Raw genomic sequence first — 14,507 nt, 5'->3', positions numbered from 1 at the left:
TATATATATTATGACTTGTGATGATATTAAGGTAAATACACTGTTTGTTCTCTATTAATATCTTTCATTTGCTAACTATCCCTATCAGTAGTTAGTGCCTTTAGTAGTTTGAATCTTTTATTTAGCTGGCAGTAGTGGCGCTCGCTGTATTGCAGTAGCTTGAGCAGCGAAGATTTTTGTGAGGTAAGTGATTTGTGAAAGGTATAGTTTAATGTTTGTCAGGGCCATTCTTTTGTAGAGAATTCTGAAAGTCAGATTGCGTTGCGCTAAAAATATTGTGTGTTAGGTTAAGCACAGTCTTGTATAATTGCTCAAAGGGGACGTTTCATATGGCGACCCTGCCAGGATACCTCACTGGAATCTTCTGATTTTTTCTTGTAGTTTGTGTATTTAGTGTAGCTTTTGTTTATTGCTAGCGCGTAATTGTAGAGAGAATCTCCTTTGTAGTTGTAGTTTTCATTGTTGTAGAGTAAAACAGTTGTGGCATGCATGTAGATTTGCACCAAGTATTTCGCAGCTGCAATTAACCAGACATTATTTCCATTGCTACGTTATTTTATTTTGCTCTTCAAATTGTGTTTTTCTGTGTTGTCGTGTGAAATACTGTGACAATAATGGCGTGTGAAAAACGTAATACTAGGCTCCAAAGTAAACTGAGAAATGACAGTGAAGACGAAGGCAGTGTGTTAGCGCCGCAGAGTAATGAATTAACTGATGTTCAAAGTAGTAATTTGGTAATCGTGCATAGGGAAATGGAGCGGGCGGCAAACAATGGCACGGTCAGTGAAACAATTAGTGAAGAGGGAAGCATTATCGATCGATCGGTCGGCAACAGCTCGCCTCAGGAATCCGAAATGACAGGACACAATTTCGCAAATACTGTAGATTCAGGTTTTGGGTCATCACCGTTTTCTCAAATAAGTCAAGACACATTTTCTGCTTGTCAAAATGTGAATGTTGTCGGTGCAAATGCACTGCCGAAAAGCGTAGAGAAACAGATTCCAGACACTAATACATTATTATTGCAATTAATGCAACAAATGGAACAAAATCAGAGACAAACACAGCAAAAGCTTGAAAAGTTAGACACAATGGAACAAAATCAGAGACAAACACAGCAAAAGCTTCAAAAGTTAGACACAATGGAACAAAATCAGAGACAAACACAGCAAAAGCTTCAAAAGTTAGACTCATTGGAGCAAACTCTTGAACGAACACGTGAGGATTTAACTGCTGAGTTACATCACATTGAATCGAAATGTCAAAAAGTCTGTAACGACGTAAAAACACAAATTTGTGAGCATTTCCAACCTATTTTTTCGCGTCATGAAAATGCATTACAGAATCACGAAGCAGCCATAAAAGAACTGCAAACTATTGTTCATGAAAATCACAACACCTTGCAAGCTAAAATTGACGCAGTTGCATCTACCGATTCGGTTATGCAACTCGCAAAAAGTCAAGAAAACTTAAAAGACACAGTAGACACGATTGCAACACAAATGGACACTCTGAAACTTGGTTCAGAAAAACATACAGAGGAAATGATTTCACTATCGGATAAAGTAGCCGAACTTTCAGATCAGTTCACTAACTTATCTACAAAGGTAGATGATGATCTGAATGACACAACACCTGTAGCCTTCACTGACACAGAAGAGTACGAACAAATTAGAAAATTCAAACAAAATCAAAATCAAATCAATACACAGTTCAAAAGAGAAATCCGGGAAGTGCAAGATCAGTTGGCACAAGTAGTACAAGAATTACGTATTTCAGAGGACACTCGCGCCCCAATACGGGAAGAGGGACATACAAATACGGAACAGACACAAAATAACACAGGGCATTTCGGAAGTAATGAAAGAAATTGGGAATGTGCACCGAATTTTGAGAGGGAACGGCCGACACGACCTAACAATGACCGATATGCGACTCGCCGACATGATGATTTTGACTATAAGCTGTTCATTACTACACGTAAATTCAAAACATTTAAGAATTCTGGGAACGACATTCATCCACAAGCATGGCTCCATCAATTCTCTCATTGTTTTCCTCCCAACTGGTCGTTAGAACACAGATTAGAATTTATGTGTGGCTACTTAGAGAATGAACCAGCTGTAAGAATGCGATCGGTAATTCACGATTGCCACAGTGAAGGAGATTTTTATCATGCCTTCCTCTCAGCGTATTGGTCTCAAGCCACACAAGACCGTGTAAAACATAGTATCATAATGATGAAACATTTCGAACAATCTGAATTCTCCAGTCTTGTGAAATATTTTGAAGACATGTTGCACAAGAATCAGTACCTGTCAAACCCATACAGCCCCTCAGAACTCATCCGCATTTGCTTAATCAAATTACCTGAACATTTACGACATATTATTTTGGCAGGACGTTGCAAAGACGACATTGAAGCATTTCAGGGACTGTTACAAGAACTGGAAATTGACACAGACCGTCGCGGGATGCGAAAACAGGAAAACAATCACTACAGGTCACATCTGTCACAATTCCACGATGAAAGAAATAATAACTGGACACGACAAGGCTATTCTCACAACACATATCGTGACCAAAACAGACACCACCCATATGACAACCACTGGCAGAGTAATAATAGTTACAGAGAAAGATCGCATTTCCGTAGTAATGACTATCACAGAGACAATCAGAGAAACAGACAATATGGGAACCAAAACAAGTATTATCAAGGGAGGCAGAATATCTTCAGACGCAACAGTTCGGCGCAGAGTTACGATTCAGGGAGAAATTCTCCACCACATGACCGACAAACAAGAAACTATGTAAACTACCGACAAAACGACAGACGTGAATTTCATCAGAACTGGCGGGATTCTAACAGAGCTGGGCCCTCTCGGCAAGGCGAATTTGTAGAAGTTAGGTCTCTTAATCCCAATAACGGCGCGCGCCAACAAAGAAACAGACAATGACTCGCACCGCAGGAAGCCACCAGCGCCGGCTGGCTCAAGGAAAAATAACATAGACACTAACCTTGAGAAAAAAAATTTCAGTATTCTTTACCGACGTATACCAAATGACAATTGCATTCAAGTTCAAACTCTGAGTACTATGAAGAGTAAAGGTTTACACCACATTTCACATGTAAAACCATTTATTGAGAGATAATCTGCTTTTTAACTTCGTCTTTGCCATAAAACTTTTCACTTCACATTTCTAGTATGCTTTGTCAGACTTAGAATCTGTTAACATACAACAATGTTTGAAGTTAAATATCCAATCAAGAACCAAGAGAACTTATTTAAACAGAAATGACGAATGCATTGTTATAGTAAACAGACGTCACAGTGTTATTGTGTGTGTACATTCTTGCTTGTTTGTTACACGATTACGTAACGACTATAAGGCTCACATACTTAGAACATTTACCAGTACTGCTAATGAGATTTTAATGCAACATTTTGGTTTATTTGAAAATACATTCTGAATTTAAAGTGCTTTCTGAGAGATACCAGATGACACAGAGGTTAGTTTATGTGACAGCTACACGATTTTTATCACGACGCTACTAATGAGTGACAATTTACAATGTTGCTTTTGCGGTGTATCTGTTTTATATCTGCACAGTTTTCTGAATTCTTCTGGAAATCAAAACATGTTTTATTAGTAACTTTTGTGGTATAGCTACAAGGAGACAGCCTTTTCCATAGCACAACAATACGTTACAGCACAGTACTTTCATCATCACAACAATAAGCGTAATAACTAAGATATCTCTACGCAAAGCATTTCACTTTTGTTTATCATGAGGTAAGTACATTGGCTTCTGCAGAACTTAGCTTTTGGAGGAAAATAACTACGACACTTTCACAGAGATTATACACATTTAGCGCTACAGGACACGCATTTCAGTGATTAATTTTGTACTTAAAACATTTATTTTTAAAGATTTTTGAATTACAAAGAAAGTTTTCCGTGATATATTTCATTTCATTGCTGTAATCTGTAACACCTGAGGGTATAATTACATAAATCCTCAGGGGGGTACACGCTTACTTTGTGTACCATGTGTGTGGCAACCACAAGGAACCCTAGCTAATATGGTATTTGCTTATACAACTTTACACATCGGTACCATATTTCTCTAACACACAAATTACACAGCTATCTGATCATGTAACTGAGAGATAAACTTTTTACTACGTCAGTGACACATGTTTACGTAATTACACCGTTGGATAACTTCACACTTATGAAACTGTATTTTGTCTGTACTTTGTAAACTGTTCATATTTTTCGGAACCATTGTGATACTATGAGAGCTTTAAATGATGTATTTGGTATGAGATCATGATTTTTAAAGTACGTTTGAGGCAGCTGACACTTTTGAAATGAGCAGAGAATTTTTTTAGGCTTAGAAATTATTGGAGGAAGTTACGACGATTTTGAGATTTGACTGAGGTGTTATGATGTTATTTGTACGACGACGATGTGTATTATGCTGCTGAGGTATGTTTATGATAAATAAGCTGATGCTATATGAGGAATCTGATTATGCTATGTAGCTATTATGATGAAATATTGAAGATGTGTTAATGAATATGAATATGTATATGTGTAATAAGGTAAGGAATAAGGAGTAGGGGTTAGGGACTCTGATTTATGAAAAGGTTGTTGGAAACCAAGAATCGTACTTTAAGAGTTATGAAATGTGTGTGTATATGCATGAATGTATTACAATGCAGACGAAAATTTTTTGGACACTGTTATATCAATAGCATTTTGTTTCTACAGATTTGCAACGCTAATTCTTGACCTGTGAAATATTTCTATGTGAGACGGTAGCAGAAACTGCTGTCGTAAATATTTCCGTACGAAAGTTAAGTGACCACCTGCACATAATGCGTCGTGGGCACCCAGGTGTGTCAGACACCTGGAGAACAAGCCATTAGTGTGAGTGCCTCGTCAGAAGCACAGGTAAAAAAACAGAAAGGGAAGGCCATTGTCCGCGCTACTGACATCTCCTTGTTGAAAGCATACTGTGGAGCTCGTAATTTATGATATTTTACTGAAATGCCTAATGAAACGATGAGAAACATTTCACAGCTATTGTCTTGCTAGTTAAGAAAAATGCCAGATGGCTTGCTTTATGTATTTATTTACACATTTTGTTTAATATCAAGTTTCTAGCTGCACTGCAGCATTGGTTAAAATAAAATTTAATATATGTACTAATATAGTTATTTTATGCCTACAGATCCAGTCAATAAGAAATTTATGATCTACTTACAAGAAAACGAGGGCACATAAATAGACATTTCTCTTCACAGGAATTGCATAAATAATTTCTTTACCATTTGGTAACTTATCTGCTAGTGTAAGTTCTCGTGATGCATCACTCTAATGTTAAGATGTGACATAGGTATTAGACATGGCCATTTTAGTTTAATATTTTTTCTGCTTGCGCTATGTCATGTTTAGGTATAAGTTGCTGCTGTTTGCCAGGCATAGTGTTATTGAATTTGACTTTTACTAATTTATACTGTAGCTTGCTTTGCAATTTTCCATTTTTTTATTGCTGTTTATAATAATTGTTTTACGTGCTGCTGCATTGCCTCATCCCTTAGTTTAGCATCTGAGCTCAGTAGATTTAAGTTAGCTTAAGAGGGGGTAGACTATATGAGAAACTGACTATGGAGAATAGGTAAAGAATGCATTGCGAAGTTATATAAAAAAGATTTGGGCCCAAATGAGTATTGTACAATCAGAAATAATTATTTTGAAAGAAATATGAACGGAATACAGAAAGCATGCTTGGATAAGATTTTTTTGGTGGAAGCAAAGGTTGAAATAAGACGAAAGATCTATAGTATGAAGTTTTGGGTTGGACTGCAGTACCACATGTTACACTGAAAACGAACCCTGTCCTTTCCTATTGGTGTTATCCCACTGTGTGTTTGTGTACCCTTGTGTATTTGTTTTCTTCCTGTCTCTGTGTAGTTTCATAGAATTTTTTTTTCTTTTAATATTAAGCTACATTCACTATGATGAGGAATACTGTTATCCTCAAATATAAGTTGCATTAATAATATGTTATTTTCTTTGTAAAGTTGTTTACAATTCTGTTCTGTTTCAATGTTCATGTGTGAAATTAATGTTTCGAAAACTATTCTCATTATTTTATGTATGTACTTATGTCACTATTTTTGTAACACACACGTATATGTTTATTTCTATTCTTTTGTAAAGCCTGTACTACAAATGTTATCTGTATTATTATGTTTTTAATGATGTATTTTGTACCTTTGTAATTGTATTCTTATGTTATAAAATTGTAATTGTCACCAGTTCATGACATTATTAACTTGTTAGTTACATTTCACTGCACACGTTTCTGTTGGTCATAGTATGTGGACAATGTGTGAGAAGTAGGGACTGTTAGTGTTTGCATGTGTGTTAATAACTCAGCAAGGGACTGGATAACAGCATTGCTGGTTCTAAGGACAATTTCAAAAACTTTGTGAGTGCACAAGTGGTGGTTTATGGACTTGCTATATTCTCTGCAAGACTCTTTGATGGTGAATGTGCACCTGCACAATCGCAACAGATGGCTGCTGGCCATCTCTACAAGGACTGCAGTGGGTCTGCACCTCTGGTGGCCCACCAATACCATTATCTCTACAAGGACTACAGTGGGTCTACATCTTTGATGATCCATCAATACCATTATTTCTACAGGGACTGCAGTGGGTCTGCACCTCTGGTGGCCCACCAATACCGTAATCTCTACCAGGACTACAGTGGGTCTGCTCTGTGATGACCTACCTACCAATATTCGTCAGAACTTCGAATGACTCTGCTGTGGGTTTGCTATGTTGTGGCCCATTATCTGTCAGCATATCAAGAGTCAGCACTGTCTTTCCATTGGAAGGACAACACTACTTCTTCAAGACTGCATGGAAATCCACTACTTCTATGTGCATTTTCTTTTACTGCTTGGACTTTGAGAAAAACTCTGCATTTTTACTGTGATGAACAATGTGGACTGTCTTTATGGACTGTGAGAAATTTTGATCTTTTGACCAACATAATATTAATAAGTGTGTGCATTTTATATCTTTGTTACTGTAATTGTGAAAAATTTTTGTCAAATCTGTATTGGCCAGTGCCCAACACCATTTGTAAAAATTTTTGTGGGGAGCATGGGGGCTATGTAAGTAGGCTGTTTATGTTTTCTCTATGTAAGTAGGCTGTTTAGGTTTTTTATTGGTAACGCCACCTCTGTATGACAATCACTGGCTGTGCTGTGGGCAGTCTGTGTCTGCTTTGCATTGTTGTAATACTCGCCATTGTAGCGTTAGGCAGCTGGCTGTGAACAGCGCGTAGCGTTGCGCAGTTGGAGGTGAGCCGCCAGCAGTGGTGGATGTGGGGAGAGAGATGGCGGAGTTTTGAAATTTGTCATGAACTGATATATATATTATGACTTGTGATGATATTAAGGTAAATACACTGTTTGTTCTCTATTAATATCTTTCATTTGCTAACTATCCCTATCAGTAGTTAGTGCCTTTAGTAGTTTGAATCTTTTATTTAGCTGGCAGTAGTGGCGCTCGCTGTATTGCAGTAGCTTGAGCAGCGAAGATTTTTGTGAGGTAAGTGATTTGTGAAAGGTATAGTTTAATGTTTGTCAGGGCCATTCTTTTGTAGAGAATTCTGAAAGTCAGATTGCGTTGCGCTAAAAATATTGTGTGTTAGGTTAAGCACAGTCTTGTATAATTGCTCAAAGGGGACGTTTCACTACGTCCTCTTCCATTTCCATAATATTCCCCTCAAGTACATCGCCCTTGTATAGATCCTCTATATACTCCTTCCACCTTTCTGCTTTCCCTTATTTGCTTAGAACTGGTTTTCCATCTGAGCTCTTGCCATTCATATGGGTGGTTCCCTTTTTTTTCCAAAGGTCTCTTTAATTTTCCTCTAGGCAGTATCTATCTTACTTCTAGTGATATATGCCTCTATCCATCTCTGCTTAGCCATTTTGCACTTCCTGTCGATCTCATTTTTGAGACGTTTGTATTCCTTTTCGCCTGCTTCATGTACTGCATTTTTATATTATCTCCTTCCACCAGTTAAATTGAGTATCACCTTCTGTTAGTCATGATTTCTACTAGCCCTCGTCTTTTTACCTACTTGATCCTCTGCTGCCTTTACTATTTCATGTCTCAGAGCTACCAATTCTTCTTCTACTGTATTTCTTTCATCTGTTCTTGTCAATCGCTCTCTAATGCTCTCTCTGAAACTCTCTACAATCTCCGGTATTTTCATTTTATCCGCGTTCCATCTCCTTAAATTCCCACCTTTTTGCAGTTTCTTCAGTTTTAGTGTACAGTTCATAACCAATAAATTGTGGTCAGAGTCCACATCTGCCTCTGGAAATGTCGTACAATTTAAAACGTGGTTCCTAAATATTACCGTTACATAATATATCTGAAACCTTTCAGTGTCTCCAGGCCTCTTCCACGTATACAACCTTCTATCATGATTCTGAAAGCAAGTATTAGCTATGATTAAGTTATGTTCTGTGCAAAATTCTACCAGGCGACTTCCTCTTTCATTCCTTGGTGTGTCATTTACTGCCTTGTAACGTCATCAGACGGTCAAAATCAACTGCAAAATGATTTCACTAGCTGGTGCGAAAAGTGGCAGTCGACTGTAAATGAAAAATGTGAAGTCATCCACATGAGCACTAAAAGAAATACGCTAAATCTCGGTAACACGATGAATCACAAAAATCTAAACGCTGTAAGTTTAACTTAATACTTAGAGACTACAGTTATGAATAACTTAGATTAGAACTATCACGTAGATAATGTTGTGGGCAAAGCTAACCGAAGAACGATTAGAATGTGCGACAGGTCTACTGAAGAAATTCCTCACACCACGCTTGTCCGCCCTCTTCCGGAGTACTGCTGCGCGGTGTGGGATGTGTATGAGATGGGACTGACGGAGGACACCGAGAAAGTTCAAAGAAGGGCAGCTCGTTTTGTGCTATACTGAAATAGGGCAGAGAGTGCCAAGCACACAATAGTTGAATTGGGGTCGTAATCAAACATTAGCCGGCCGCACTGGCTGAGCGGTTCTAGGCCCTTCAGTCTGGTACCGCGCGATCGCTACTGTCGCGGGTTCGAATCCTGGCTCGGGCATGGATGTGTGTGATGTCCTTAGGTTAGTTAGTTTTAAGTAGTTCTAAGTTCTAGGGGACTGATGACGTCAGCTGTTAAGTCCAATAGTGCTCAGAGTCACTTGAACCATCATCAAAACATGGGAGCAGGATTTTCTCTCGAAATTTCAATCACCAACTTTCTCCTCCGATTGCGAAAACATTCTTTTGGCGTTCACCTACATAGAGAGGAATGGTCATCATGATGAAATAAAAGAAATCCTCGCACAAAAAGTTAACTGAGTGGTTGGCTGTGCCAGCCACTAAAATAACACGTAAAATTCTGAGATAAATTAGTCCGAAACTTCGCAATACTTTCGGTAATACTGTTTCTCTTTATATGTTATGTATTTGTTTATGAGTTACATATGCTAAAAACGGGTAAATTAAAACACATTCTTATTGAAATGCAACGTTACGTCAAAATTTCAAAGCAGCCGGCGAAGAAATTCGGACATGTATGATTTTAAACGAAGGAACATTTAAAATTTTGTTTTGTAGATTACACCAGTTTTGGCTACATATTTATAAACATATTTCTTAATTTGGTGTTACGTAAAATCTGGACTCTACTGGCCAACTTTCTCATGTACGAGCAATTGTAAAGGGCAGAGATGCAACTTTGTTGCGTTCTGTGCGCCTCTCGTATAGACGCGCTTCAGAGGAGTGAATTATTACGCAACGTAACAAGCAGCTGCTCGTCCCCGTATCATATTGAGCCACCTCGCATCTGGGAGACCTATTACTGTTGGTTCAAAGGGCTGCCAGTTGGCTGCGCGCGCCTCGCGAGGTCACTCACGGGACGGGCCCTTACGAATTCATCAGAGGCGCCCCTGTGTCCGCCACAAAGGCGTGCCTTCGCGCGATCCAGCCGGGGCCTGGGGCTGTCCCAGGCGCTTCCCGCTGTCACAGCTCGTCACCGCGCGGCCAGAGAGAGCCACGTCCGCAGCCGGCCGACACAATCTCTCGCAGAAATTGCTTCCGGCGGCGGCGCCGACAAAGAGCCGAATGGACGGCGCGCCTCTGACGCCCGGTGGCTCTGCTGACCGAGCGGCGCGCCGCAAAGTGTCGCATTGTCCGCCACCGCTGCCGTCGCCGCCGCCGCCGTCGCCGCCGTCTTCTGCCCGCCAGGAGCCTTTTGTGCGCCCCGGATGGAAATACCCTCATTGCCGCGAGCCCTCGAGATAAATAGCCCGGCTGGATAAATATGGCCGAGCTACGGAACGGCACTCTTCGCTCCTGCTGTCGCGGAGATATCTGCGGAGAAAGTGCTCGTGAAATATTTCCCACTGGGCGCGAAGAAAAGTCCGACGAGTGCTTCTAGACTCTGTAGGTGGTCGCCCGAAGGGAGGGAGAATTCTGTAAGGACAGAAGATACATAGGCTATTTCAAAAAAAAGTTCTGCACCATCTCCGTCCCGAGAGTTCCGGAAGCTGTACTGAAATTTGGAATAGAGATCAACATAAACATCATTTGCGCCATTTTTATTGCTCGTGAAAACCACACATTACATGTTGTACCAGCATACAGCGAGACCTTCAAAGACGGGGGTCCACATTGCTGTACACATCGATATCTCTAATACCCAGTAGCACGTCCTCTTGCATTGATGCATGCCTTTGTTCGTCCTAGCATACTATCCACAAGTTCATCAAGGCACTGTTGGTCCAGATTGTCCCACTCCTCAACGACTATTCGACGTAGAGCCCTTAGAGTGGTTTGCGGTACAAATTGCTCTGAGCACTGTGGGACTTAAAATCTGAGGTAATCAGTCCCCTAGAACTTAGAACTACTTAAATCTAGCTAACCTAAGGACATCACACACATCCATGCCCGAGGCAGGATTCGAACCTGCGACCGTAGCGGTCGCGCGGTTCTAGACTGAAGTGCCTACAACTGCTCTGCCACCGTAGCCGGCAGTGGTTGGTGGGTAATATCGTCCATAAAGAGCCATTTTCAAACTATCTCACGCATGTTCAATAGGGTTCATGTTTGGTGAACATGCTGGCCACTCTAGTCGAGCGATGTCGTTAGCCTGAAGGAAGTGATTCACAGGATGTGCTCTACCGACACCAACGCGATTGCAGAGCAGTTTGCTGAGCACTGCCTCTGCGTTGGAGAACTATCCCACAGCCTTTCGCACCCGCAAATGGCGGATGGAAGGGAAACTCGTTCACTACACGCCATAGTGAACCCTATAACGCTCCATTTACAGAGTGGGAGCTCCTCAGTGCCCTTGCACATTGACCCGACACCGCTCCTGGGCCGAATCGGATCCACAGTCAGATGGTTAAACATCTCTCATCCGAGTACAAGTGACATCTCCTCATCATCTCCAACTGGATCTGGTGTGATGGCCTCTTTCCATTGCAATGGCGGGAGAGCACCATCAATCCAGTGCTCAAACCCGAGAAAAACCCGCTTGAAGTAGATAACTATCAGCCCATCAGCCTCACCAACGTTCTTCATAAGCTGCGGTTAGTTTGGGTCCTCGAGTCACGTGGCCTACTGGCTCCATGCCAAGGTGGTTTCCGCGAGAGTCGCTCTACCACTGATAATCTTGTGTCACTCGAGTCTGCCATTCCAACCGCCTTTACCAGGCGCCAACACCCGGCTGACATCTTTTTTGTTTTACTGAAAGCGTGTGACACAACGTGGTGTCATCATATCCTTGCAACTATACATGAGTGGGGTCTCCAGGGCCCCCTACCGATTTCTATCCAAAACTTCCTGTCACTCCGTACTTTCCATGTCCAAGTTAGTGCCTACCATAGTTCCCCCCATATCTGTGAGAATGGAGTTCTGCAGGGGACTGTATTGTATCTCTATTTTTAGTAGACATAAACGGTCAGGCAGCAGCTGTAGGGCCTTCGGTCTCACCTTCTCTGTATGCAGAAGACTTCTGCATTTCGTACTGCTCCTCCAGTACTTGTGTTGATGAGCGGTGCCTACAGGGAGCCATCCACAAGGCGCACTCATGGGCTGTAGCCCACGGCTTCCAGTTTTCAGCCGTGTCATGTGTCACGCACTGCTGTCGGCGTCGTACCGTTCATCCGGAACCAAAACTTTATCTTCATGACGATGAACTCACGGTAGTGGAGGCATATCGATTCTTAGGACTGGTTTTCGACGCTCGATTGACTTGGCTTCCTCATCTTTGTCAGCTTAAGTGGAAGTGCTGGCAGCATCTCAATGCTCGCCGCTGTTTCAGCAACACCAAGTGGGGTGCAGATCGCTCTACGCTGCTGCAGCTCTACAGAGTCCTTGTTCAGCCCCGCCTTGACAATGGGAGTGTGGTTTACGGTTCGGTGGTGCTCTCAGCGTTGCGTTAACTCGACTGCACCACTGTGGAGTTCGACTAGTGACAGGAGCGTTTAGGACGAGTCCGGTGACCAGCGTACTGGTGGACGCTGGAGTTCCTCCACTGCAGACGAGAGGTGCACAACTGCTCGCCAGTTACGTTCCACTCATTCGTAGTACTCCTGAGCATCAGAATTACCATCTCAACCACGCCGTTTCAACTCGGCCGCTTGGGTCAGAACTTGCGATTGCGGTTGGCATCCAGTTCTTTCTGTCTGGAGTCCTCCCCTTTTCCACCTCCAAGTCCATTCACGTATACGTAGGCGGAAGCTTCACCTGGACCTCTCCCATGGCCCTAAGGGCTCAGTTAACCCAGCGGCTCTCCGCTGTCCCTTTATCTCGATTCTTGACATGCACCGGGGCCTTGAAGTGGTTTACACCGATGTCTCGCTGACTGATGGTCACGTTGGCTTCGCGTATGTTCATGGAGTACGTATTGAATAGCACTGCTTGCTCGATGGCGGCAGTGTTTTCACTGCAGAGCTGGCGGCCATACCTCGCGCTCTTGAGTACATCCGCCCATGCTCTGGCGCGTCATTTCTTCTCTGTACTGATTCCTTGAGCAGCCTCCAAGCTACTGACCAGTGCTACCCTCGCCATCATTTGGTAGCGACCATCCAGGAGTCCATCTATGTCCTGGAACGGTTCAGTCGTTCAGTGGTGTGTGTCCGGGCCCTAGGTCACGTCGGAATTCCAGGAAATGAACTTGCCGACAGGCTGGCCAGACACACAGAAACACAGAAACTGTTTCTGGAGATCAGTATCCCCGTAAGTGACGTGCGTTCGTTATTACCCTGCAAGGTTTTTCAGCTTTGGGAGACGGCATGTCATAATTTCAGTACTCACAACAAACGCGTTCCATTAAGGAGACTACGAATGTGTGGAAGTCCTCGACTAGGGCCTCTCGCACGGTCTCTGTGGTTCTCTGTAGGCTCCGCACTTGCCACGCTTGGGCGACCCACGGCTGCCTCCTGCGTCGTGAAGATCCACGTCAGTGCCGATGCGGCTCGCGCTTGACAGAGGCCCACATGCGTTTAAGCTGCCCTTCTTTGGCTGGCCTCCGCCATGAACTTCGTTTGCCAAACTCATTACAGCTAATTTGAGCAGACAACGCCTTATCGGCTGATCTAGTGTTACGTTTTATACATGAGCGTGGGTATTATCCTATAACTTTTAACGCTTGTCGTTTGTCCCTCTCTTTTCTCACCGCTACTGCTTTTATGTTGGAGGTTTTAATGTGTTGCGGAGTGGCTCGCTTTTATTTTTTATTCTCGTGGTCGGGCAACCAAGGTAATCTGCTTTCTTGCTTTTTTATTCCAGTCTCTGATCACAAATGAATTCTTTAGATGATGACCGGTTTCAGTCTGTAATGACCATCTTCAGATCTTTTTTACACCATGTCCTAAAGTAAGGTAAAGATCTGAAGATGGTCATTACAGACTGAAACCGGTCATCATCTAAAGAATTCATTTGTGATCAGAGACTGGAATAAAAAAGCATTTTACAGTATTGGATCACTGTTTGTACACGCGATTATGTCGCAGTTGGTGAATCTGCTTTCTTGTTTTAATCTCTTCCAACTGTTCCTTGCGTCACTCTGTTTCGTCCTCTTTTGTTGCTTATAGTGTTTGTTGCCTTTCCTTCGTTCTTGTGGTTTTTTCCATTCTTTCAGTATTGTGCTGTACGCGTCTTTTGTTTTCTTCTTTCCCTTGTGGAATTGTTTATCAGGAAGTAGGGACCGATGACCAAGCAGTTTGGTCACTTTACCCCTTCTCTTAAACCAACCAACCAGCTAACCAACACGATGGGGGCGCGAATTGTCCTCCACGAAGACGAATGCCTCGCCAATATGCTGCCTATATGGTTGCACTACCGGTCGGAGGATGGCACTCGCGTATCGTACAGCGCCTTCCATGACCACCAGCGGCGTACGTCGATC

At 42.3% G+C, this 14,507-nt stretch overlaps 1 protein-coding gene across 1 annotated transcript in view; it reads left to right on the top strand.

The window, feature by feature from the left end:
• Positions 1–10,396, top strand: part of LOC124622706 (protein enabled homolog) — a 54,896-nt gene extending 44,500 nt beyond the window's left edge. The window contains exon 3 of the mRNA XM_047148496.1: positions 10,102–10,396. Coding sequence (XP_047004452.1) covers positions 10,102–10,396 — 295 coding nt within the window. The remainder of the gene's footprint in view (positions 1–10,101) is intronic.
• The last annotated feature ends 4,111 nt before the right edge of the window (positions 10,397–14,507 follow it).

This window comes from Schistocerca americana, chromosome 7 (assembly GCF_021461395.2).
Source record: "Schistocerca americana isolate TAMUIC-IGC-003095 chromosome 7, iqSchAmer2.1, whole genome shotgun sequence".
NCBI lineage: Eukaryota > Metazoa > Arthropoda > Insecta > Orthoptera > Acrididae > Schistocerca > Schistocerca americana.
The sequence above is the reverse complement of the archived record's forward strand: the minus strand, read 5'-3'. Positions and strand labels throughout refer to the sequence as shown.